General features: G+C 38.0%; 1 protein-coding gene across 6 annotated transcripts in view; it reads left to right on the top strand.

The window, feature by feature from the left end:
* The window catches only part of ENAH (ENAH actin regulator), a 93,235-nt gene that overhangs the window by 24,189 nt on the left and 43,002 nt on the right, over nucleotides 1-26,044 (top strand). For all 6 annotated transcript variants that reach the window (XM_071739781.1, XM_071739775.1, XM_071739779.1 and 3 more), the window contains exons 2-3: nucleotides 17,017-17,182; nucleotides 18,644-18,821. In XM_071739781.1, coding sequence (XP_071595882.1) covers nucleotides 17,017-17,182; nucleotides 18,644-18,821 — 344 coding nt within the window. The remainder of the gene's footprint in view (nucleotides 1-17,016; nucleotides 17,183-18,643; nucleotides 18,822-26,044) is intronic.

Below are 26,044 nucleotides of genomic sequence, written 5' to 3'. Positions count from 1 at the left end.
AAACGAAGCCTGAATTTTAAGACTAGCAAGTCAATTCTGTTTCACAGTGACTTTCATCTTAAGTGTGCTAATCTGTTAAACATCTAAAGTAACAGGGACATACCCATGTTTTCCTGTAAAAATTTCTGTTCCATTACATCACCACCTACCTATCTCTACCTCAAAGTTTTAAAACAAACTGCATCACATGTGCTTGTAATGGCAACAAAAGGAGATGGTCTTTACAAACAGTCCTTTCAGAGTCCTTTTTCAAGAGTCCTTGTGAAACTTTCATGGAAAGGACAATTCATACCTTAAGCGTATCTGCATGAACAAATACAAGTAATTATTCAAGTAAACTTTGGCATGTGAGTTTTTATTTAGGCACAAGATTTGACTTTGAAGTGGAATAAATCTGCAAACATCACTCAAAAGAGAAAAGCCTATGGATTTTTATATATTATATACATATGTGTATACATAATGCATTGTATAAAATGCATTGCATGGTATGGATTTTTTTACACACAATTGTATTAGCACTACTTGGGAAATCCTGTGAAGTTCTGACGAGTATTTTTTCCTTTTAGGGCAGGGAGAAATGTAGTTAATGGCTTCCTTTACTAGAAAAACAAAGATTGTTTTCAGAACAGTAGTAAGATCACAAAATATTTAATTAGAGTGCATTTATCTAGCAAAACTGCAAGATATGTTCAGACACTATTTTTCAGTATTAGTTATAATCGTATGTCAGTTATTCTGTCTTCTCCTCCTTAAGGATTTTAACTCATTATAACTTGTCTCGCGTTAAAACCTCAATATTTAAACTTGAAGTAGTGCACAGGTTATTACTACTTTGTATTTAATTTTTCTGCCAATCCTTTCCTAAGTTACTTCTGTGAATCTTAACAAGCAAAAACACTTTTCAGTTTAAGTAAGTTCAGTCCATGAAGCAGCAATACAAACTGCCTAAACAGAACTAGATCGAGTTATTAAGGCTTTTATACTATGATTTTAATATATAAATTATGAAAAATACAACAGAGGAATAGTATGGCTAGAGAGCTATAATCAAAAAAAGAAAGTAATTTGTAAGCTTCAATTGGAAAAATATTTACAAGCATAATATATTCACTGATTATTTGCTGGTATTCAGTGGAGTTAACTGCAGTACTAAGGTGAGTTGAAGGAGGTTTGCTCACACTGGAAAATTAATACTCCCTATCAGCATATCTGTTTTCTAGGTTTGTGCAAATTGCAAAGGCCAGAAAGCTTTATCTGAACAAGCATTTGCAATATTTCAGTTAATCCAGCAGTAATTATTGAAAAATGCTATTTTAAAGTATAAGAGTAGCACAATCCAGCTGGCATCCCATGGGTCTCTTCCATTGTACAGGGTAGCTGTTACGGAGCTAGAAATTTTATGTTTCATTATTCCAGATCAGCAGCCCTATCTTTGTATTAACTTTCCAGCTGTAACTTCATTTTAGAAACCACCTGTTCCAGGCAAACAAACATTATCTTAATTAGCATTTTAATTTAAGTTTCTCACTGAAATAGTCATTTAGGTGCTGAAGTATCTTAAGCTTCATGACAGGGGACAAAGTTCTGCTATTTACAGCATTTACTACTAGGCTGGGTTGTTCCAGTGTCATGACATCCTTTCCATTCAGAAGCTTAATCTTTAAAACACACAGGGAGTGTCCTGCAGCTTCCCTCTTAACAGAAGCTTTGGGAATCCAAATCTTTAACCAGTGCCTTCAGGTTGTGCTCTTAGAGTTTTGATGCAGCTTTGGGTTTTTCAGCTGGTTTCGTTTGTTTTGGGTTGGTGAGATTTTTTTTTTTTTTTTTTTGGTCCATACAGCACACAGCTGTTTCATAGCACCAGCTACACACTTAACAAGACTCAGTTACCATCAGTTGTAACCACAGTACAAAAATACTGTGCAAGGGACTTAGCCCAACATTTCATTTTCAGACTAGCTAAGCATTCATTCTCTGAATCAGCTGCAAACTTAAGGTAAGGAAGCAAAAGCAGGCAGCCTGTACTACCAGCCATAAAGACACATTTTGTGGGGAGACACATAGAAAAGTTTTCTTATCAGTCTTATGCTGTATGTGGGCATATGCTACAACAGTTCTGTTATCTGGGTGCTGATAGTGTTTCCATTTTTGCACACTCAATTGTCCAATTCTACTTCTAAAAAGCATGTGATGAAATAAAACTAAGATTTGTTTAATGTAGCATGAACCAAAGTAAAGAGAATTTAGTTTACACTTCTGTATGAGTAACATGAAAAGGTAGTTTTCCAGAAAACACTTAAGAAGCTAATTATAGACTTAAAAAAATTACATTTTAAACTTTTTTCAACTATGACTTTTTTGTCCTCTACATCAACTTGGTAGATGTGGGGGGTTTTTATTTTTAAATTTTATAATTATCTTTAAAAGCGAAAAGGTAAACTGCTTTTCTCTCCCCACCTTAGTACAAAGAACAGCATTCACTGAATCTATGAAGTACCTAAGGCCTGTGAGTCATTTGTTTGGGGAAAAAAGCTCCCAGAGGCTATCAAGCAAGACTGTTGAGATAAAGCTTTTCAAGACTTACATCAGGGTTTCCCAGACACTCCGTGTACTGCAGACTAATCATATTTTGCCAGACTGCACACCACTTCTTAATCCATCTACCAGCATGTCAGTGAGGATAATGTAAGCATAAATGATTAGAAGCACATGCTACACCATGCAGCTCTTGTGCCTTGGCATCCTTACACAAGTTGCTTCAGAAGCACTTCATGGCTCTTCACAAAATTAAAGTTAAGACAAATGGACTCTAACATGAAGCAAAAATAAGCAGGGGGAGTCAAGGTTCTGATTGCCAGCACTGACTGAACAAAGGAGAAAGCTAGAGAAAGGCTGTTTCAGACTGTAGGAGAAAAGAAGCCCCAGTAAACTGGCTAGCTACCCTGGCACAGTCCACTGATTAATCCAAAATTCTGGTTTGGTTTAGAAACCAGTTACTTTTGCTTTTATTCCAGCAATGAAAGGCTGCCAGTGACCTAGGCATACTAATCAAATCCAGGCCATGTCAAAAACAGTAATCTGACTGTCAGTAGCTGTTTTTCTTGCAGTACTTCATCAGAATAACAGTGTCATCTGTATTCAAAGCAGGACACAAAGTTTGTTTAAATCTAGATGGGGCAACAGAGCTTCTGCAACTAGCAGGGACACCAGGCAGTGCTGTTTAGGAGCTAATATCTGTTATTAAGTAGACATAGACACATTCACAGGAGCAAGAATTCTCTAAAAAAAGAATCCAAAATGAACTAAAAAAGCCCCAAACTTTGATAGCCACATTACAGAAAATATGCAGATAAAAACCAAACAAGCAAACAAAAAAAACAAAAAAAGCCCAAGCACCAACATGCAGTTTTACTGTGTCCTGCCTAAAAAGCATCAGAAAAGAAAATCAATCAACATGGTTTAAGTGAGTCTTCAAAGCACGTGGAAATGCTTGGCCAGACACCAAATAGTACTTTCAAATTCTTCATGAAACAGCATGCAGTGGAACTCACCATGACCACCAGTGTTTCCTTCACCCAAACAGTTAAAGTCAGAAAAGCTTTCACAGCAGTGAAGCAGCATCCTGAACTACCCAGAGCTACTGCTGCATCAGGTAACGACCTTCAACTTATGAAGAAGGCTTATGAACACACAGATGAAGTCTTTCATACATATATATATATATATATATATATATATAGCAGTATAAGCCCAAGAGGAATGCCTTCATACAAAGGGTTTTTTTAAAGTTCTATTAAAAACAAATGTATAAACCAGAATTTCTTCAACTCCATTACGTAACCAGCATTTGTGCTGTAAAATGTAGAGATGTTAACAAATAAACATTGTTTGCACATAGCCAAAAAAAATCAAATAGTATCCTTACTGCCAACTGAGCAAGAACTTCCTACTGAGAGGCAAGTCTACTCCAAAATATGACAAACGTGCTCACGTATAATCTTTTCTGTGACAAATCTGATGAGTAGATTTTCACAACATAGTGCATGCCAAAAAAAACCCAAACAACCACCAAACCAAAATAAGGTTGTAACTGCTGGTTGTCATTCAGGAACTGTTTGTAGTATCCTGGCTCAGATAACATAGATAGATATAGGTACATCCAGACAAAAAATGCAAGCACTCCTTTCTGCTCTGTCAGCAGTAAGGGACAGAACTGTTCTGTATGGATCCCCCAGGCAGCGATGCAGTAAGGAACTTTGCCTCCCAAGCACACTCAGCTCACAGGCACCTTCTGCAGGTAAGCCCTGCCACAGAAGAGACAAATGCTGGCTCTATGCAAAAGGTCCAGATCCAGCAGTTACTAAATGTATCCCAGCTCTTAGTAGACACTGGTTTTCTTGTTTTCAAAGGAACAGGCTGCTTTTTTGAAAGGTATGGAGTAAGAATCAGTCAGTCAAAGTAACCTGTCTCGGGTATTCCCAGGACATGGCTCCAGTCCTACATCTGAGAAACACCCAAGGAGCATGCATAAATTTATTAGAATCTGAACTAATATGCAGTCACAGCACCTGCTGGTGGCTCAAAACACTGCTGTGTAATTTGAGCTTCTGTATCACAGTTCTCAATATCTGTGGCAGAAAAAACCCCCACACCCAGAATACCTTGAGTTCCTTTAACATTCAAAAGACATTAAATATAAGAAACCAAGTGAGCAAGAATTTAAACTCTTGCACTTACATTAGAAGTTTAGGAAACAGAAGATAGTCTTCTCTTAAAATAAAAAACCTGAAATCAGAGTACCTCATCAACATAAGTGAGACACCGCTTTATATCCTTAGAAAAGGATTTACTGTTTTTTCTCACCCATTTCCAATTGATCTGCATTTGGCTTATCTGCCAAATTAACAGGCCCTGAAATGCAATTATCTCTAGAAATTTTCATGTTAAATTATCAGTTGGCTCCTCATTAATTCTGCACCTTCCACAAGATACACTGAAACCTTACAGGGCTGCTGACAAAAACCCGTCTCTTCCCTGCAAAAATAAGACAGTACTTGCATAATAATAATAGTCCTAATTCAATGTTTCCCATATGCTAGAGAGACTAAACTGTATGCTTTCAAGCTAAAAAATCCTAAAGATTTCAGAACATGTAAAGATAATTTCTTTGGAGAGGTGAGAGTGAACGGAAATCCTACTTTGATAACGCATTCTGGATACTGTTTTGAGAGCCAGAAGATACTCCTAAGCTTGTACAACTTCCCTTTCAGGGGTAGTAAGCACACTGTCATCTTCACTACCAAAGAGCTCAAAACCCAGGTTCCAGAAACCCAAGGCTGTTATTCTGGACAGCCATCTGCAGGGCTCTTGGCAACTGCCACTGTAACAATTTAGGATCTGTTCAGCAGCTTACCAGAAGCACAGCTGCAGAATCATACATGCATCACCTTATCAGATGCTGCAGTTGATGCTATGTTTCTATGCTAATGTTATCAATAATTTCAGATGTTTACCCTCTAGCTTTTACTCCTGTCATAGCAATAAGTAGCAACCAACGCTTGAATAGTCAATCTTACCAATGTCCATGAGAAATCAGGGATCAGTTGTCCTCTGAAATCCTATACTATTTTAGTAAATTCTAACACCTTGCAACAACTCTGGTAATTATATTAAACGCCTGACCACTGAAAGCTGAATAATTAATGAACTCACTCGTCCTACAAAATGTTCAATTGTTTTGAAATGGTGGTGCTTGGTGCTGGTTCTGAAGTCTGCTGCTTGGTCTCCAAAGCTGCATCCACTATGAATGACCTCTGATGCTATGAGTAAATACCTACGAAGGATGAAAAGGAAATGCAGAACCTTCTCTTCTGCTTTCATTAGATGGGTCTGAATTCTCTGCAAAAAAACAAATAAAAATCAAAGAACAGAATCCTAGAATGGCTAGGGTTGGGAGGGACCTGAAAGAGAATAAAGATCCAACCCCCCTGCCATAGACCACCATCACCTCTCCTCAGGGCTGCTCTCAATCCTTGCTCTTCCCTACCTGTATTTGTGCATGGGATTGCCTCAAGCCAGGTGCTGAACCATGCACTTGGCTTTGTTGAACTTCATGAAGTTTGCACAAGCCCACTTCTAAAGCCTGTCAGGGTCCCTCTGGATAGTGTCCCTTCCCTCCAGAGTGTTGACTTCACTACACAGTTTGGTGTCATCAGCAAAACTTGTTGAGGGTGCACTTGATTCCACTGCCCATTGGTCTTACCTGTCTAGGTCCCACTGTAAGGCTTCCCTACCCTCCAGCAGATCAACACACCCACCTACCTTGGTATCATCTGCAAATTTCCTGAGGGTACACTCAATCCCCTCATCCCAAATCATTAATGAAGATATTAAAGAGAACAGGCCCCAGCACTGAACCCTGGGGACACCACTCGTGACCGGTCACCATCCAGATTTAGTTCCAGTCACTCCTGCTCTTTCAGCGTGACCATCCAGTCAGTTTTTCATCTAATGCAGAGTATATTTATCCAAGCCAAGTGCCGTAAGTTTCTGAAGAAGAATTCTGTGAGAGACAGTGCCAAAAGCTTTACTAAAGTCCAGACAGACAATATCCACAGCTCTTCCCTCATCCACTAGGCGAGTCATCTTGTTGTAGAAGGAGATGAGGATAGTCAGACAGGAGCTGCCATGCTGACTGGGCCTGATCACCTGGTTGTCTTGCATGTACCGTGTGATGGTACTCAAGATGACCTCTCCATAACCTTCCCTGGCACCAAGGACAGACTGACAGGTCTATGGTTTTCCCAGATCATCTTTTCTTGTAGATGGGTGTTACATTTGCCAGTTTCCAATCTACTGGGACCTCCACAGTTTGCCAGGACTGTTGATAAATAATGGAGAGTGGCTTGGTGAGCACTTCTGCCAGCTCCTTTAGTACCCTCAGTTGGATCCTCTCTGGTCCCATAGACTTGTGTACATCTGTGTGGCACAGTAGATCACATTTTTCCTAGTCTTACTTTTATCATTGATGTACCTATAGAAACTTTTCTTGTTGCCCTTAACCTCCCTTGCCAGATCTAATTCTCTCTGTGATTTTTCTTTCCTAACCTTATCTCTTGCTTCTCTGACTACTTCTCTGTACTTCTGCCAGGGTATCTGTCCTTGCTTCCATCCTCTGTAGACTTTGTTTTTACCCTAAGTATGTCCAGGAGTTCCTTGCTTATCCATGCAGGCTTCTTGGCATGTCCCATTGTACCCTGCAGGCAGGAGGGCTTCACTCTGAGGGCCCTTCCATTTCACTCTGAGCAATGTCTTGGTTGAAGTAATATGCTCAAATTTCTCTGTCTCACTTTATTATACCTCTAATAGTTTCACAGGATATTTTGATTTTCTTAATAGTAGAAAGAATTATAAGAAGTTTAGTAAGAGCTACAAGTTGGTGAAGACTTGAAGATGTGGTTGGTTTGATCTAGAAATAAAGGTGCTGAGGAGCCTACTGTCTTTTGTATCTTTTACTTAAATACCTTGATTTCAGTGGCTTTTGTGGTGCTCTCATTTGTTCCATACACGGTTGAGAACTTAAGTGTTTTGTTTCTCTCTCACAATCAAATTCAGTGAGTTGCTCTGCTTATCATAACAATCTAATATGGCTTAGTAGAATGTAATTAAAAATATTCAGACAATTGTTTAGTAGTTCAGGTTGGTGATGTAAATCCTACGTAGTTTATTTAATCTTACGTTTAGATGCTGAGAATTAGAAGTACTAGTGTTTCCTATCTTTATTTATAGGGTACAGAAAGAGAGGCTGGTTGAAACTTCAGTGTGAAATGCACATTATTTTTGGGAAGATCGTTCCAATAAAACGAAGGGTGCTAAGGCAGTTGTTGCCATACTAAGGTACTTATGATATGTTTCCAAATCAGTGGAACCTTCTCAAATGAATTTCATTTGAGAACAACTCAGCCAAGGTAGGAGTTCTCAGAGTCCCTGTGCTCCCATCCCCTGCTCAGAAGGAGTCATCCTCTGGTTGTTCAGGGCCTTGCGTAGCTGAATTTTGAGGTCTCCAAGGATGGAGGTATCACAGCTCCTCTGTGCAGCCTGACCCAATGTTTAACTGCTCTCTTGGTGCAACTTTTTCTTACTTAGTTGCAAGCTCCTTTTCTGTAGCTTTTGATCATTAGCTGTCATCCTCTTCTGCACTTTTGAGAGGATTCTGACTGTAGTCTCTGTAATGAGCTGTTGGGTAGTTGAGAATGGCAGTTAGATGCCTGCCTTACCTGAAGACTGAGCAAACACAGCTATCTCAGCCTCTCCTCAAGCATCTTTTTCACTAGGTCCCACCCCTCGCCCTCCCCCGCCATTTTAAAATTTTTAATTTAAATCTTATTTGCTCCAATTTGTCTTTCTCTGTACTGGGAGCCCCAGATTGGGCACATTATGCCAGGCATTGTCTGAATAGTCAACTTCTGCAACATGGTGGTTATTTTGTACCAGCTACAAGCTCTTCTAATTTCTTGATGTTTCTGGTAGCCAATTTTTTCAATTTTGAGGTGGTAGCCAATGTAGAAATGCTGCTATCTTGCTATTACAGGAGGAGTTGGGACTTCTTCATCTGAAAGGAAAATGAGATACATGATCCCTAGTGATTGCAATGTAATGATTGATTGTGTTGCAGTTTTTGTTCAAGCACTCAGATTGCTCAGGAAATGCAGACTCTGAAAGCTGTAATATTTACCTTGTTCTTAAATCTCAAGAGAAGATAGTGAACAAATATGTTTAGCTTGAAGGCCATGGCTTGTGAGTGGGAAGCTTCTGCTATCTGTCTAAGGAGGACCTCATCCATTTGGTCACCTTGGTTGGGTGTCCTGGAGCAGAGCCACACTATTGATATCTCTTGCCCCTGACTTCCCTGTTATCCTGACCCATCAGCTCCTCATCCATCCCCAGGCAGAGCTCGATGGACTCCAGCTGGTGATTGATATAAAAGGTGACACCCTCTCTTCTTTTTCCCTTCCTTTCCTTCTTAAACAGTTTGTACCCAGCCATCCTAATGCTCCAGTCATAGGAGCCATCCCACCACATCTTGGTGATACCAGTAACATCACAGCCCTGAAGGCTTGCAGACATGTGCAGCTCCTCTTGTTTATTCCCCGTGCTTCATGCATTTGCACTGAGGCATTTGAGATGTGCTCCCTTCAAAGCAGTTTTCCTGACAGAGATTATATCTATCAGTACACACTCTTTCCTGTTGGCCTCTAATTTTCTTCCAGGTTAAGAGCATCTGTTCATGGCTCTGTCCTCAACTTAGTGGGTGTTGGATGAACTGAGGGATTTTCCCCTGGCATTCCTAGTTTAAAGCCCTCCTAACTAAGTTGACCAACTCTGTCCGAAGACTCTTTTCCCTTTCTCTGGTAGGTGAACCTCCCTGGCCCCCAGCAGAACAGGTTCATCAAAATGAGCCTTTGGGTCTAGGTAGTCAAAGCCCTATGGTTCCATTCCCTCAACCATTCACTGACTTTTTGCAAGTCTGTTGTCCCTTTCCCGGCCTTTTCCTTTTACTGAGTGTTGATGAGAACACTGCCTGTGCTTCTGAGTTATTCGCTGCTCTTTCCAGCGCTCTGTAATGTTTCTTGCTAGTTTTCAGGTTAATCCCATCTGTATTATTGGTATCTTGATGTTTTTGGTAGCCAATTTCTCCAGTCTTCTGAGACTCCTAAAGTTGTGAGGAATAATTTTAGAATACTGTTCTATTCTAATGCATACTGAGCATTTCAGTATGACACCAGCATTTTCAGAATGATAAAACATTCATGAAAATAATGGGAATTTTTAATGTAAATCACCAAAGATTAAAAGACAACATTGAACATAGAGACAACAGCTAACTGAAAATTACCTTTGTCCATTGTATGAAATACACTTATGTTAAATATGGCATGTGAAATAATGTTGGAAAAAAATTCCAGGGGTTAAAAAATGGTAATTCTTTGTGAAAAGTAGACTTTCATTTGACACCTGCTGTTCTAGAATTTCTTTTTCTGCCTGAGTGTTCTGCAATGATTTTCTTCACCTGTTCGATACTTAGCTGCCAATGTGGAGCAAAAAACTGCAGAATTGTGAAGGAACAGATTTATTTCAATGAGAACATTATTCTGTAAATTGTATTTGCACTAAGAGCAGACTGCTGTTAAATTAATGTTAAATGCTTTCATACATGGGATGAGAAGTAATTTTCTTTATGGAAGGTGCTCACTGAGCAAAGAAAGTTTAGCTTCAGTAAACTGTGTACCAGCTAAAATTCTGGAATGGAGCCAGAATGGGGTTTGCCATACAGGATTTTGCACTGGTTTCTGATGTTGCATCTAATCTGTATTCTGAGTAATTCATGAGAAGAAAAAGTGGGAGTGATGACTGAATCTTTGTTATCAGTTGAAAAATAGGGAGGGGTGAACAAATCTCAGTTGTCAATCAAAAATTTTGCTGGCACTGGAAAGTGCTAACTCATTACCAGGAGATGTGTGAGTGAAGCAGTCTGGGACTACCCCCTGCACATTCACCTCCCATTTGAACAGCAACTCTTGTTTGTTTGACCTCCTAGAAGTAATTAATATCCACTCTTGTCTTCCAGGGGTTTACAGTGTCAGAGGAAGAATTTGCATGTAAATCAGTCAGATAAACAATCTGGTTTAAAATTAGTCTTATTCTAAAACTGGAATTGTGAGTGAATTCTGTACGAGCTGAAGTGTTGGAGTGAACAACCCACGTCATTTGAAGTTGGATACAAGTAGCATGGCATGGCATAGTTCCTTCTGCTGTACCAAACATGTCATGTTCACCTTCATCAGCATATTCAGATAGATGTTAATAATACAGAAAAATTGGAGGTTCTTACTTTTCAGCTGAGTATGAGTTACAGAGAAAATTCAATTTTAAGAACTACTACATTAACCATTGCTGATCCCAAATGGGTTATATTGTTTCACAGTGCCCTGTTAGTGACATGAATGCCCATCTAGTTGTCAAGAGGAGATTGTGCTTGTTATAGTTAACTTCCCCTGGGATTTGCTGCTGGCTAAAGCTCAGAATATGAGTAAAATTAAAGCAGTGGAGTATGTGTTAAAAAGTGACCCAAAGTGCTTTCCCTTTACCCACTCACCACCCCTCTTCTTCCTCTCATCCTGTTCCTGAAACAAACAATCTGAATGCTTCTCCTAGACCCAAAAATATTTCGTTGAGTGCAGTCTGGTTCTCAGTTCACCAGAATGTAAAGACCATTTTAGTTACCACCCAGTAGTGGCATCAGGCCCAGTACTTTTTTTTAATATTGGCACGTTTTCTCTGGGATGTGCCTTTTGGCGTTCAGGAACAAACAGGGGAAAACCAACTTACAAAACACCACTGCTAAGACATAAAACTTATCTTGACCCAGCATTTGACTACTTTTTGAAAATGTGTTTTAAGACATCAGTGTTAGAATGTCTGGAATTTCTTTCTGGCTTTGTGCCACATGGTTTGAAAATCCTAAATAGACGTTTGATGATTTGGCATCTCTTTCAGTTCCTTCCTGCTCCACAAAGACTGCACATTTAGGAACATCTTTTTACATTTCTCTAAACTGAGAACATACCAGTGAAAAAAACCTAAGCTGAATCACCAGAAGAAGCAGTAGTGGGACACAGTTTTTTTTAAAGAAATGAGCTACCTCACTGACAAAAATACTAAGGGTTGAGAATCAGCAATCTCAGCTTTTTCCATGCTGTTAATATATTTAAATGATCATTTCTATGGCTGCAGTTGCGCTGTTTTCCATTTGAGTTGGATCATTTAAGTATGTTTTTATCCTTTTAGTTCTTGAGAGAGGAAAACTAGAAAAAACAGTCATCCACTTTTTAGGGAGAGAAAAAGCTCAGGTCAGTAGGCAGTGGATTGGTGTCACTGCACACTGAGCTCAAGAACTTTAAATGTGACAGAATTAATACATTCCATTTGGGCAAAAAATTGTTGTGGTTTAGTTTACTATGTTTTTTGAGTTTTCTGTACGATCTCATCACTGTAGAAGGAAATTATATTCTCCCATAAGAATACTCTCATAGTTCATTACTATTGCAGTTTTTTGTGGGAGCCTTTTGAGTGCCAGACCTCCCCCAACTCTTCCATCCCAAATGAAAACTAAGAACCATCACAGGTGGTGGCTTTATAAGGTACTGCTGTAGTTATCCAGAGTAGTTATCCAGAGTTATGGTTGGCTTTAACAGTTAGAGCCTTACATCTTTTTATAGGGAAGAACTTCTAGCATAGATTTATCTAGCTATTTGTTAAGCTTTAGATTTTGGGAAGAGAGTATGTACACTTTGATTCCTGAGGTTTGGTGAGCACTGTTTTCCATGGCTATTCCCTTTTACGAATGTTCTGTTTTCAGCAGAGAATTTCATATACTTAGTTTGGTAAGTTTACTTGGGAACACACTATTTCTTAAATTTTCTAAGTAAGTATTGAGGTTCATGCTTTAGTGCCTCAACCCACTGCCCTAGTAAGTACGCAGTCAGTTCTTTGAGCATCTCTGTGTCTTGGCAGTAGCATTTGAAGCTGGATTTAGATCCCTTCACTCATTTTCCTCCTTCCCCTAATGAGCTCTCATGTTGGGAAGGTGTAGGCTAATTGAAGAGTAATGGTTTCCACAACCACTACACCATTACAGCATACCAGAAAAAGGAAAAATTGTAAATAGGCAATTAAATACTGTAGGATGCTTTTGAAGGCCCAATGACATGACAGATAGATGAAGATCATAGAATCATAGAATCATAGAACTGGCTGGGTTGGAAGGGACCTCAGAGATCATCAAGTCCAACCCTTGATCCACTACCTCTGCAGTTACCAGACCATGGCACTGAGTGCCACATCAAGTCTTGTTTTAAATATCTCCAGAGACGGAGAATCCACCACTTCCCGGGGCAGCCCATTCCAATGCTTGATCACCCTCTCAGTAAAGAAATTCTTTCTCATGTCCAACCTAAACTTCCCCTGGCACAACTTGAGACCTCTTGTACCCTCTTGTCTTGCTGAGAGTTGCCTGGGAAAAGAGACCAACCCCCACCTGGCTACACCCTCCTTTCAGGGAGTTGTAGAGAGTGATGAGGTCTCCTCTGAGCCTCCTCTTCTCCAGGCTGAACAGCCCCAGCTCCCTCAGCCTCTCCTCATAGGATCTGTGCTCGAGTCCTTTCACCAGCCCAGTTGCCCTCCTTTGGACCTGCTCCAGGACCTCGATATCCTTCCTGAACTGAGGGGCCCAGAACTGGACACAGGACTCGAGGTGTGGCCTCACCAGCGCTGAGTACAGGGGCAGAATCACTTCCTTGGACCTGCTGGCCACGCTGTTCCTGATACAGGCCAGGATCCTTTCCCTTTTCCTTTCCAGCATGGCTGTAGACAGTTTGTTTATGCCCCGTTAGTGCTAAAGTAATCTGTGAAAAAAATGTATTTACTATCAGATCAAAGGGGAGCAGTGAATGAATGAAACCATCTTCTAGCATCTTGTGGTCAATTCCTGCAGTCTAAGGGAAGTCTATTTCAGAAAAGCCTGTGGTCTGTGAAGAGTTCATGGGTAAATACCAAGATTATTGAAAACCTGTCTCCTGTTATAAGTACAGCAGGAAAGTGTAATCCAAGAGCAAGACATATGATAAATGGCACTGTTCTATTTGCTTTGCTTCTGCTCCTTTCAACTTTAGATTAAGTTAATGTATATGAGGAGGAGTACAAAGGACACTGGCTTAGGTTCTAGTAAAAGTCCAAATGTTAAACTTAGCGTTTTCCTAGAAAAAGGTGGATCATGGAAAGAAAACTAAGCCTTGATTTTCATTAGACCTATCAAAGATAGCCATGACCTAAGAGCATGGAGTTTCAGTCTGGCATAGCCCTTTGGGGTTAGTTGAGTTCAGGTATGTGTCTTATTTTTAAAAAGTTACATATTTATTTTTTTTAGACTTGAGGGTGTCTAATTTTTTTAATACACTGTAATGAAATGTTAAATAATTGTATGGTAATTGAAAAGGAGACCTAAAGACTCTTTGTTAAAATTCTTGTCTCTGCTTTTGTTTATAAAAGAAAGTAATCACTATAGAGTGCAGAAGTTTTAGCAAGATGAAGAAATTGAATTAATCCTCCCTACATCTAGCTATCTGCAATTACTGAACCCTGGAAGAAGGCACTGTGATGGTTTGATTTGTTTCTGATAATGATAGCTTCATTTTTCTGTGTTACTGCTGCAGCCTGATAAAGTGATGGGTGGTGGAAACTGATGGCAGGAGGGGAGTATTTCACCTTGAAATTGGTACCTGGATATGAAAATTATAAAACGGGAACATTGAAATTTTAGTTACAGATTTTGTGTCAAATAAAAGCAGAAGGCTGACTTTTTAACGATAGAATAGATCAAGTGGAAATTGTTTTTATTTGTCATTTTTTAAAGCATGTGAATAATTTTTTATATTTTTATCGTTAAGAATAATCCCCTGCTATTAAAAATTGTTTTACTTTAAATGGAGCGTGAAATATTCAAGATCTAAACTTCTGTAATGTTTCTAGTTATAAAGCGTAGTCTGAGGAGTAGAACTAAAAATAGTTTAACAGTTGTTAAAGAAAAACTAAAAATTCAACTCAAGGTCATCTTATTTGTGCTTCTGAACTGTGCCACTTGAATACCAAACAGTTCCAAAATTAGTAGGTTTTTTTTCTTGTTGTGTTAAATAAAATAATGTAAAATCAGAGCTTTTATAAAAGCTTAGGCCTGTGGAAGGACTAAGAATGCTCTCAGTGTGAGAATGCTCTGAATAAGAACATCTGAACTTTATCGTCTGTCCTATTAATTAAGTCTTCTGATGGATGTACCTTTGCTCAAGCAATCTCTGGTTCTACCTTTGTTGTAATTGGAACATATTAGCTTACACTCATTGTATCCATTTTTAATGAAATCTAAATGATTTTTTAAGTCAGTCTGACACATGATTGAGAGGAAGTTATTTTTTGGCAAGAGCCCTGCAAAACACGTGGCTCTGATTCCAAATTGTAGATCCTGTCACCTATGGTTTATCATGCCTGTGATTGATCCAGATTCAAATGTAGCAAAGAATAGTTTCATGTTGAGAAATTTTACAAAAGCCTTCTGTAATAGTTATGCATTTTTGAAAAACCACAACTGTTTGTTCTGTACATTGTGAACAGTACAGAATGTTTTTATGTCTGAAGTTTTAAGATAGTTGAGTGCCAAAATAATCTAAAAATAAAGAAGCCCAATAGGTCTATGCATTGTCCTTCTCAGATGAGGGAACCTTCTTATTTACCTCTGGCATGTTTTTAATGGAATTGTGAAACACCTGGAATGTGTACCTAATTTTATTTTCTTTGCATCTAATTTTTATTATTGGATCACATGTGATTTTTTTTTAATAATAATAAAATAAATGGTAACTATTCTGAGAAAATATGCACTATATATATGCACACATATACATACAATAATTTTGGTATCCCTATATTGAACTAAATTCTGTCTAGAAAAAGGGTGGTATAATTAGAGAGTGTTAACCCATGTTGATCTAGTTGTTGAATAGGTGGTGCAACTAGAACACATGCATTTTTAAAATCAGGGGAATGTTTCCTCCTCTAATCTTGAATGTCTCACATGCATGAGACATGATCTCAATATTGTCTCTTCACCCATACCCTTGGAAAGCATCCCAATCTTCAGCTCTTTTTTAACTGTTGGATTGCCATAGAAAGTGTGATAAAAATAGAGAGTGATACACATTAATGCTATATTTTTTTCAAAAACATGAGCACTGAAAGTTATCAAAACAGCTGGATGCTGTGCTGAATTTCCTTGTGCCAGGAGATGGAAATAAGATACTGAGAAATTCAGCCTCATCTTTTAAAAAAGCCTCCAAAAAAACCACAGAAACCTCCCCAAAACCAAACAACCAGACAACAAACCCCACAAAAACCCCTATGAAAAACTGGAGGGGGAAAGTTGTCCCTCCTTCATAAAGTAAGAAATATTTCATTATGTTCCTTTTTGTAATTTATGGAGAATGCATGTCTCTTCAGACTTCTCAATTTTCTAAATGGCAGGCTGCATTCCTTTAAAGCAAGGCATCATGTGATTTCTATAATGTTGGATGTGCTGCAGTGGTATGTTTAGAGAGTTTGGTTTCCTGATAAGAAATCATTCCTTTCTATTTTTATTTCTTGTTTGCATCTGGGCATTTCCTGAAAAGACAACTTGTGTGGTATGACTCTCTCCTCCCCTAATAAATAGTGTGTTTGTGGTACGTTCTGCTTTTCTTGTGCTTCTAAAATGATGACATTCCTGATATGCTCCCTTGTAACTTTAGGCTGTACCAAATTACTGCCATAATCAGGATTTTGCTGATTTGCTATGGGTGAAAATGTGCTTTTCAGTAATCAATAGAACTTTTTCTAAGGAACAAAATAGTACTTCAAGGTGTCAGCTCTTGTAAAGTACATCAAAATCAAAAAGCATTTAGTTTATGAGCTGGTGAATTTCTTTCTCCTGAACTTTACTCTGTGTGTTTTTCTCTATATATATTAAAAAGAGTCCTTCCAGTCCTCATTTTCTTGTATAGGTAATTGCCACTGGAAAACATAAACTCTATGAAACCAGTACAACTCTAGATTCTTTGTCCTCCAGTCTTTCCAGAAAACTTTTTTACGGCATTTAGTTAAGCTTCGTGGTTGATGGTGAGGAGAAGGAGGGAGGGGAAGGTAAATCTTCATCTCTCTTAGTAGTAGTTATGCCTGTTCATCTTGACCACAACTTTTCAGAATGAACATCTCTAAGCAAAAGTCAAAGCGCTAATGGTTTTGTATTTAGAAAGGTGGATGTTTCAGCAAGTAATTTAATATTTTGAGTTTAAAAAAAAAAAAAAAGTACTGAAAAAGTGATTTGCGTTCAGTAATTTTATGTTCTACCCTAAAACACTTGTGTTTTAACAGTGAACAGAGTATCTGCCAAGCACGAGCTGCTGTAATGGTCTACGATGATGCCAATAAGAAATGGGTACCAGCTGGTGGATCAACCGGTTTCAGCAGAGTTCATATATATCATCACACAGGCAACAACACATTCAGAGTAGTGGGCAGGAAGATTCAGGACCATCAGGTAAGGGAGTCTCTGAAAATTTGGAATAGGAATACTAAGGTATTTTTGTGATTGTTTTTAACGTTAAGAAGTAGGCCTTCAGTAAAATTATGGCAACTAGAAATAATGAATTTATTTTGAACTCAGTTAGCAAAACTGTTATTTTGGCTTTTCCCTCGTAAACAAAGCACTTCACATAGGGCCAAGGTGACTGTCCTTTTGTGCTTTTTGCCATTCTTTTCTACAGGCAGATACAATCGCTACTGGTGTACACAGAAGCCATCTGATTCTCTTTAAGACAGTGTGTTAGCCTAAGAACTTTTCTTCATCCTTACTCTCTCCTCTTAGCTACAGTCTCTGTAGGTACCAGCAGTTCTTTTATAACTCTTCCTATATTGTGAAAAGTTAAATGCATAGTTTCTTTTCTCATTTCTTAGGTCAGTTTGTTCAAAAATAACCTTCTGACATTTGTTAATAATGATTATTTACTACCCAAAGAGGTTGAGAAGGAAATAAGGATTACATCTTAATTTCCTTGATGAAGAAGTTGTTGGATATAGATTAAATGGCAAACTTAGCCCTTTGCCTTTAAATATGGTCTGCATTGTGGTGCTTTTGGTGGGTTAGGAAATACTAGGTAGGTTTAGGAAATGCAAATAACTTTGGTTTAGGAAAGCTTCTATATCTGCTTCTCTCCCAGCATTTCATAAAATTACTTTAGTCTGTTCTTGGTCATTTATCACACACCTGAAACATAGGCTTATACTCTCCTGTGTGTTTTGTCATTAAACACTTACTCCAAGAATGATCAATCTCTGTGCATCCATCTGAGAACAACCCTGTTTCTGGTTTTGTTTTTCTCTCTCATAATTCAGTGGAAAAAGATGAGATATAATTATCCAAGTTTCATAGGATTTTCTCAGTGGATGGCTTGTAATTAGTAGTTCTCCTACTGGCTAGAATTTATCACCTTTTTTGTGAGCCATGATGATACTTAATGATGCAGAATAGAAGTCCATATAGACTGCTACTGAAAGCAGGGAAGGCTAAAGGGTCCAGCAGCCACATTGAAAAGGTGATAACTTTGTTAAAAAACATTATTCTAAGAAGTATGCCAAACTTAATTAGAAAACTGAATTTCTGAATCCAAATGCATATACGCATGAAGTACTGTGCTACTAAGAGTCAGTAATTTTTTGCTGATACTACTACATTGCTGTTAATGAACATCACTGCATCATTTGAAATGAGAATATGCTTAAGCTACAGAAATTTTTACAAACTATGCCACTAGCCCCCTTGTGTGTTCTCACCATTGATTTCATGCAGCATTGGAATTAAAATTGAAATAGCTACATGCCGTTGTGATCTGGATTGTGGGACTGCTATTAACCCACATGGAGAGGAAATAAAATATCTGTGAAGCTGAAATTTGTGGTAAAAGAGCAATTTTAAATGTAAGTAATTTCTTTATGATTATAGGTGGTAATAAATTGTGCCATTCCGAAAGGGCTGAAGTACAATCAGGCTACACAGACCTTCCACCAGTGGCGTGATGCTAGGCAGGTGTATGGCCTGAATTTTGGCAGCAAAGAGGATGCCAATGTCTTCGCAAGTGCCATGATGCATGCCTTAGAAGTATTAAATTCCCAGGAAGCTGGTAAGAGTCTCTTCACGTTTTTTCTTTGGAAGATTATTCAAAGACAGGAAATATTCAAAAGTTTATGCATAAAAAGAATAATTCTTATTTCTAATCACAGTTCAGCCTCTAGCCATTTTAATTATTTGTATGTTTTGTCTGCCTAGTCACTGCTTCTTAATAGTGATTCTCAACTTGACTGCCATCCATGTAAAGGCAATTGCTAACAAGTAAATCATGTTATCTGTTAGATATAGAAATTTGGTGACCATTTTTTTTTTTCCCCTAAGGAAACAAAACCAAAGCACATGACCAGGAAATACGTACCTCTTAATTGAGGTACTATTCAGGGTACTGGTTTATTATAAAAAAGTTAGGGTTTTACCTCCAAACTTTGAAATTAAGGCTGTAAGATAATGTTCTTACTGTACAGAGCTTTCTAGCATGGAGACCTTGGGTTCAGGGGTAACAGTGAGATGAGTGCATATAATTTAAACAACAGACCTATCATTTTCTTTTTTTTCTTTTAGATGGAAAACAGAATGACATACAGGGTTTAAAACATTGGTAGAAAACTTGGTGACTTTATTTTGGGCTTTGGGTGGTGTCTGTAACATACTCTACACAAGACTCTATAGCCTAGAGTGTAACACTGGGACACTCAAAGAGGGAGTTTTTAGTTCAAGGACTTCAAGAGACTTTTGTGTTCTTGTAACCAAATAGAATTCTTTTGTCCTTACTAAAGATTGCCTGTGTACTGAGAGAGTACTTCTGTTCCAGATTTATTTCTCTTGTTACAGAGAAAGGCTGTAGATAAACTTGCTAGGGCTGTCTCAACTACAGCAAAAAAGGGTGACTTTAGCAAGCTACTTTTCATTTTGATGGTTATTTCAAGACTTACTTTTTTGAAACTAAACTATCTAGGCAAAGAAGGATGATACATTGTACAATGCTTATGCTGTTGTGCAGCATATCAGACCAAAAAATAAAGGGTAACTAGAGGCATTATGGTATCTTTTTGCCAGCTAAAATAAACCAGTTGTGTATCTCATTCTCATGTCTCCCATTTGGATATTTTCTCCTCTGAATCTCAGTTCTACTTTCCTTAAGGGTTATCTGAGTGTAAACATTTTATGTATTCTGTCTGTTTGTCCTTGATTTCCAAACCAACATTTGGAAACACATGAAGTGTTGGTGTCTACTTGTTTGACAAAATCTGATTTATGGTAATTGCCACAGATTTGAGGGGTTTATGTTGTTTCCCAGTATTTGTGCTAGAGGAGTTTGGTACAACATGTTTCAAATAAGTGTGTATGTGTATATATGCACGTATATATATTTTCATAATTTAATTTAACTCCTCCTAACATGAAAACTGAGCTACTAGAGGCTAAAATGACGGGTGCGGTAGTGCTAATTTTTTTAATTGGTCAATGCATCTTTTTTTCATTTCATGGATTATTGTAATTTGTGCAATGACTAATTTTCTTGCTGCTTTATGCAAAGTATATGATGCCTAACAACTACATTATTATATTCTTCAGTAGTAGAAATTTTATTGAATGGAAATACCACTTCAGTTTGGAAAGACTTGGATAGAACTAAAATTGGTTTTAGCAGTTTCTGAGGTGTAACTTCAGTAATATATTGAGAACATCATTCAGACAGACTAGATTCAAATGTAATACCACAGGAAGACACAGCTTAGTGAAAATAAGTTCCTCTGTGCATCACTGATTCCTATTGCATCACTTGAGTAATTTTTTAAATGTTGGGGTGAAGAGGAGTTCTGAGAGCTTTGTCAGTCTAAAAATCACTGTACATACAGTTAAATTCTCTGCTCATCCCAAACTGTGAATTCTTCCAAGTCATTCTGCCTTTAGTCTCACCATTCTCAGTTTGTGTCTGTCTGCTTCAATTTAATACCAGATGGTCCCTGATGACTGGGGTTTTGTTTGGTTTTCAGGTGTATTTTTGTGTGGTTCATGAATTGAAAGTTGAGTAAGACTGCAGTAGCATGTTCAGGTTGCTGGCAACAATACTATAATCTACCTAGTTTGTTCTTAATGGCTTTGAGATGTAGGTCTGACGAAGACATGAATTAAGTTGCTTACTTATGTTTGTTAGTGCTTGTTCGTAAGCTGTTTAATGAATGGTAAAGTAGTCACTGTCTCTTTCCTGTGATTTGGCTTGCTAGTGGTCAGTACAAGACAAATTGCATCAATAGGTGCATCGCAGACTGGTGATGGACACCACAAGTACAGGAATTATTCTGTTCTTCTGTAACTTCTGTCAATCAAAAAGTACAGTGGCTGTTTATAACAAGCTATCACCTGTTTCACAGGCATTTAGGTGCTGTAGCTCCCAACAAGATGAAATAAAACCAAAGCTTAATGGTAGCAGTGTCTCTTCAGCATATGTATGAAGATAAGTAGTTTTGCATTGCTGCTTGTAAAAAGAAATCATAATTGTTTATATAGAATTGCTTTACAAGATTGTTATCATTCCCAGACAACTGTTCATCATATATCTGTGTTGGAATACTGTCAACAAGTGTTCCTAGGTTTTGTCAGGTGGAAGGTTTGTCAGCCTGTGCTTCACATATTACTTAATTTTTCTGACCTGTATCAGTGTAAGAATTTAAAGGGATACAGTGTGTCTTTTACAACAGGCTTGCTTTGGTGGTGAAAATAGGATACTTAGTAGCTTTCAGTTTAGAAACAAACTAATATGACTTAAAGTTTAATGCATGTCTGTTTACAGTTGGTATAATTTCCTGAAAGTGCAGCTAGAAACTAATCTTAATGTGGGGTTTTTTGTTGCTGTCAGTAGATGGTATTGATATATTTAATTTTCAATACTTGCTTCTTTAAGATTGTGATACTGTAGTTTCATTAGGTAACTATAATACTTTATTGTTGAATCTTTGTTTCCGTATCCCCCTGCATAAAAGGGAGGCAGAGGCAGAATCCCCAAACCCTGGTGTTTGAGGTCACCCAGCAAGCTAGTGCCAAGCCAAGCATTTCACCCAAGTAGCAGCATGTAGTTTCCAAGGCTCTGCTGGCATTGATAGGAAGCTCTGCTGGCATTGATAGGAGGCTTATCCCTACTTAATTTTAAATATATTTCAACGAATATTTTTGTTATTCTCTTTTGCCTGCCTCGTGAAGTAAAACAGAAAACATCTTCAGGATGGAAAATGCAGCATAGTAACTGCTCTTCTAAAGTAAATAAAAGTAATGTGTAACTCAGCTGAAGGTACTTAGATAATGATAAATCTGTCTGAGGAAGTAAATATATGAAGGAATGAGAATCTTAGCTGGGAAGATGGTTCACCTAAATATATAAGTACTAGAGAATAATTTTGTCACTTCTTAATCATGAGTGTGATGGTGATTATCTAGAGCATTTTAGGTACATAATACAAGTCCAGGTCTAGAGGAGCAGTGTAGTTTTTGCTTGTGCTGAAGAATGGTCATCTCAGCCTTTGTTCTGGAGCAGGACAGGCTCTGAATGGGAGGAGGAGCCAGAGGCAAGTGACAGAGGTTACTTCACCATAATAATTTTCCTGCTTACTTCCTTGTATAAATCTCTGGAAAAAGGTTGCTGTCCATTAATTCAGAAAATCTTTAGACATTTATTAAAATGTTGTTTGGTTTTGTTTTTTTAAAACTTTTTATATTCTACAACAGAAATACATCTTTTTGCTGTGGTTTTGAACTCATATCTGAGGTGTGTTCTTTGCTTAGTAGGTGTACTGTCCTTAATGATAATCTTTTCTAAAGGTCATAATTAGTAAGTGCACTTAATTTTATAGTATATGCTTATGTAAATTAACTTCCTGTCTGCTTTCAATTAATTCTTCCTTTGAAAAGTCAATCATACTTCGATTGTAATATCAGACTGTATAATTGGAATGTTGCTTAGTTTTGGCACTAACATACTGAGATATGAAAGAATGGAAAGTCTTAATTACTGAATTGTTTATAATAGCTCTTTCCTTGGGGGCGAAAAACTGAGATCTTCACCTGAAACTGAAAATTCTAATGTGTGATAGTTGACCAAGCTTTCTGAAAGCTCCTAGATCTTTTAAAAAGTAGATTGTCTTTTCATACTGTATTCTGAACAGCACACCGATTGCAGGAATGATTTCTTTTGTGTATTTTGGCTTTCTTGAACCCTAGGGCATGTGGGGTTCTGAGGAAGATTTCATACGATCTAACTGCCACCAGTTCCCAAAAAAACACTTCACAAATCCTTATGTTACCAGTTCCCAAGCAAACCTGTCCAGCTAAATGAAAATGGTAGTGCATATATTGCTACTCTCTTGGAACAGTGGTTACTTGGGGGGCTTTCAGGGTATTACTTCATAGGAATGTGATTTCTTCAGTGTCAGCAAGGTGCTATGTCAACACTGGTTACTTAAGGCACATGTCATTAAAAGATGTGGAGTGTTTGGTGGGAAACTCCAAAGCAGACAATGTAATTGCAAAGGCTGAAGGAGCTGATGAACAAAAAAGGTATTGAGGCAGGAGAAACCCTGTGTTTCCATCTTCACTTTGTTGATTATACTTTCACATAAAAATGCATCTGGAATTTTTATAAATATCTGGTTGTGCATCTGGAATTCAGGTTTGAATAGAGATTTGGGGGTCAGAAGTCAACTGGAAGTAAAAATGGAGTTAGGGAGTTTGATAAACTGCAGCTCTGGTTGTGGTTTAGAAAGGTAATGTTAGGGTGCTTAATTCGGCTCAAGGAGCCCCCAGAAGTCTTGATGTCATTCTCTGAGCCATGCCACCATAGTTGTCTGTGTGACTGCATGAAGAACCAGAGCTGATCCCAGTGTAGCTGAAGATAACACATCTTGCAGGACTTTTCCCCCTGGGTTTTTAATTATTTGGATTTCCCATCCATTTGCCACTACAGAATTATCTGAACTGTCATAGAAGAAGGTGATGCAAAGGTGAGAATAAGCTGAAAAACAGCATTAAACTGGAATGGCTGCTGAACACATTAATTTGAAATTATATCATCTGTCTGCCAGAGTGCACCACGAAATGCACCATCTGTGCTTTCTTTACTAGAAGACTTTCCTTAAAACTTAGACTGAATAGACCTTTCAGCCTTTTGTTTGGTTTGTTCTGGTCTGTGAAGTTAGTGATCCTATAGAAGGATCTGACTTTTATCCAGGCAGTATCTGGGAATATCTTTTCTTTGGGCATGTTTCTGAAGTATACTGAAGATGTTTAAAAGCCTCTGAGAGCTTTCTCGTGCTAGTTCCTGCTAATATGTTATACCATCTGTCCCCCTGTCCAAACAGTGGTATTTTAGCAGTGAAGCTATGTTTTTGGATTGCTGTAATAACTTAATAAAAGTATAAAACAGATTTTTTCACCTGGTATGCACCTTTAACTTAGTGTTGTCCCTTAGCATGGTGGTTAAGAGTCTATGCTTGCAGAGAGGAATTTGTCAGAGTACAGGCCAAATGACTTGGAAGCTGAAATTTTCTTTTCTTGAAAGGATATTTGGGTTGCATTTCCTTACGGAAAAAACGTATAAGAAATACTATAATTTCCATGGTAATCGGTAGCAGGGGATTGTTTTTGGCTCCCTTGCATGTTTAGCTATGGAAGAAACACATCAATTACTGGAGCAGGTGAGCCAGCTTACAGTAGCTTATCTTTCTGATGGTTGTGTTTTGCAGAATTTAGAGAGATCATGATTTTAAGATGAAGGGTGCTCTAGAACCAAGTTTGAGACTATAAGAACAGGTTTTCTGATAGCTGGAATGGATTGAATAGCCAGTGCAAGTGAAGCTGGATTGTTAGTTTCCAGTAGAGTGCCAGTCTCTGACATAGCGTGATAATATCTTGTTCAAAAAGACTGTTAAATACCCTTAAATGTTAAATGGATGGAAGTTTAAGGTTTTCATTTCTTCAGTATTTCCAATACAATAGAGTTCCAATTGGTCAGTGGCCATAGTATAACCGCTTATTTTTATTTTTGTTCTTTATTGTTAGTTTCTAGGTTGAACTGTTTCATACAGGAAAGCAGTAGATCTGAGGGAAGGGAATATGATAGATGTGGCAAGTGATAGTGGTATATAGCACCCTTAAGCAGCAAGACAGCTGCTGCTGGATTGTGCCTAACTCTAAAAGTCTGTGAAAGGCTGCACTATGGTGCAGACAGCAAACAGCCTGGCTGCTTCCCCAGCTGCTTGTGAGCTGCAGTCATGGCTTAATGGGCACAAAAGCCTCTACCTACCACCTGTCATGCAGGGGAGTTGACAGAGGGTGGTATGTGACTTCAGAAGTCTTAAGGCAGAAAGGTTTTCTAGATGACCAGTATGACAGATGTTTCTGCATACTTATAACTCAATTATTATTATCATTGCAGTTAGATCTTTTGCATTAAAAAAATACTGATTTATGTCTATGGATATTTCTTGGATGTACTGTTTTTGCTTGGAATATCTCTAGGGTAACATTGTGTACATCATGGAAGACAACACAGTGCTGAAATGAATAGATAAGGAAGACACAACCTCTGTAAAGCACTTCCTGCCTTCATCTTTCAGAAGTTCTTATATTAATTTTTAACTGTAGGGTACAGTAGCCAGTATACACTTCTATAATTCTCATGATTTGTTGTCTTTATGACCACAGTGGAAACAGTACTATGCTGTGTTGAGTAAATGAACCTTTTGTGCCCTTTAAAATGAGCACTTGCTTGGTAAGTCTGAGGCAGATCGCCTGTCCTTGATGTGACCTCGTCATGGTTTTGGATGACTTTCAGAAGTTCAGATGGTAAACACCTTTGATGTTTCGGGTGGGGGAGATCCCATTACAGCTGTATCACTAACTAGTTTGGTGTGGTATATCACTCAGAAATTACTGTTTTCTTTTTCAAAACTGAGTATTTTAAAATTTGTTTTAGTTCTGCTTGATTATAATTCCATAATCTAAAGTGTAGCTATGCTCCAAATAATTTTCTGGTTTACTGCCCATTTTTTCAGAAACAATGCATTAGTGGTCTACTCTATTCATTCCACACTTCTCCGTCCCTCAGTTTTGTTAATTATTTTTAAATAATTCTGTGTGATAAATACATCTGTGACAAGAGTGGAAAAGCATCTTTGTTTTTAGAAGACAAAGCATATGTAATTATTTCAAAGATCATAGAATTATAGAATGGCTAGGGTTGGAATGTACCTTAAAGAGCATCTAGATCCAACCCTCTTGCCA

This window comes from Heliangelus exortis, chromosome 3 (genome assembly GCF_036169615.1).
Source record: "Heliangelus exortis chromosome 3, bHelExo1.hap1, whole genome shotgun sequence".
In the NCBI taxonomy this organism is placed as follows: domain Eukaryota; kingdom Metazoa; phylum Chordata; class Aves; order Apodiformes; family Trochilidae; genus Heliangelus; species Heliangelus exortis.
Note: the sequence above shows the minus strand (reverse complement) of the source record. Positions and strands in the feature narration are given on the sequence as shown.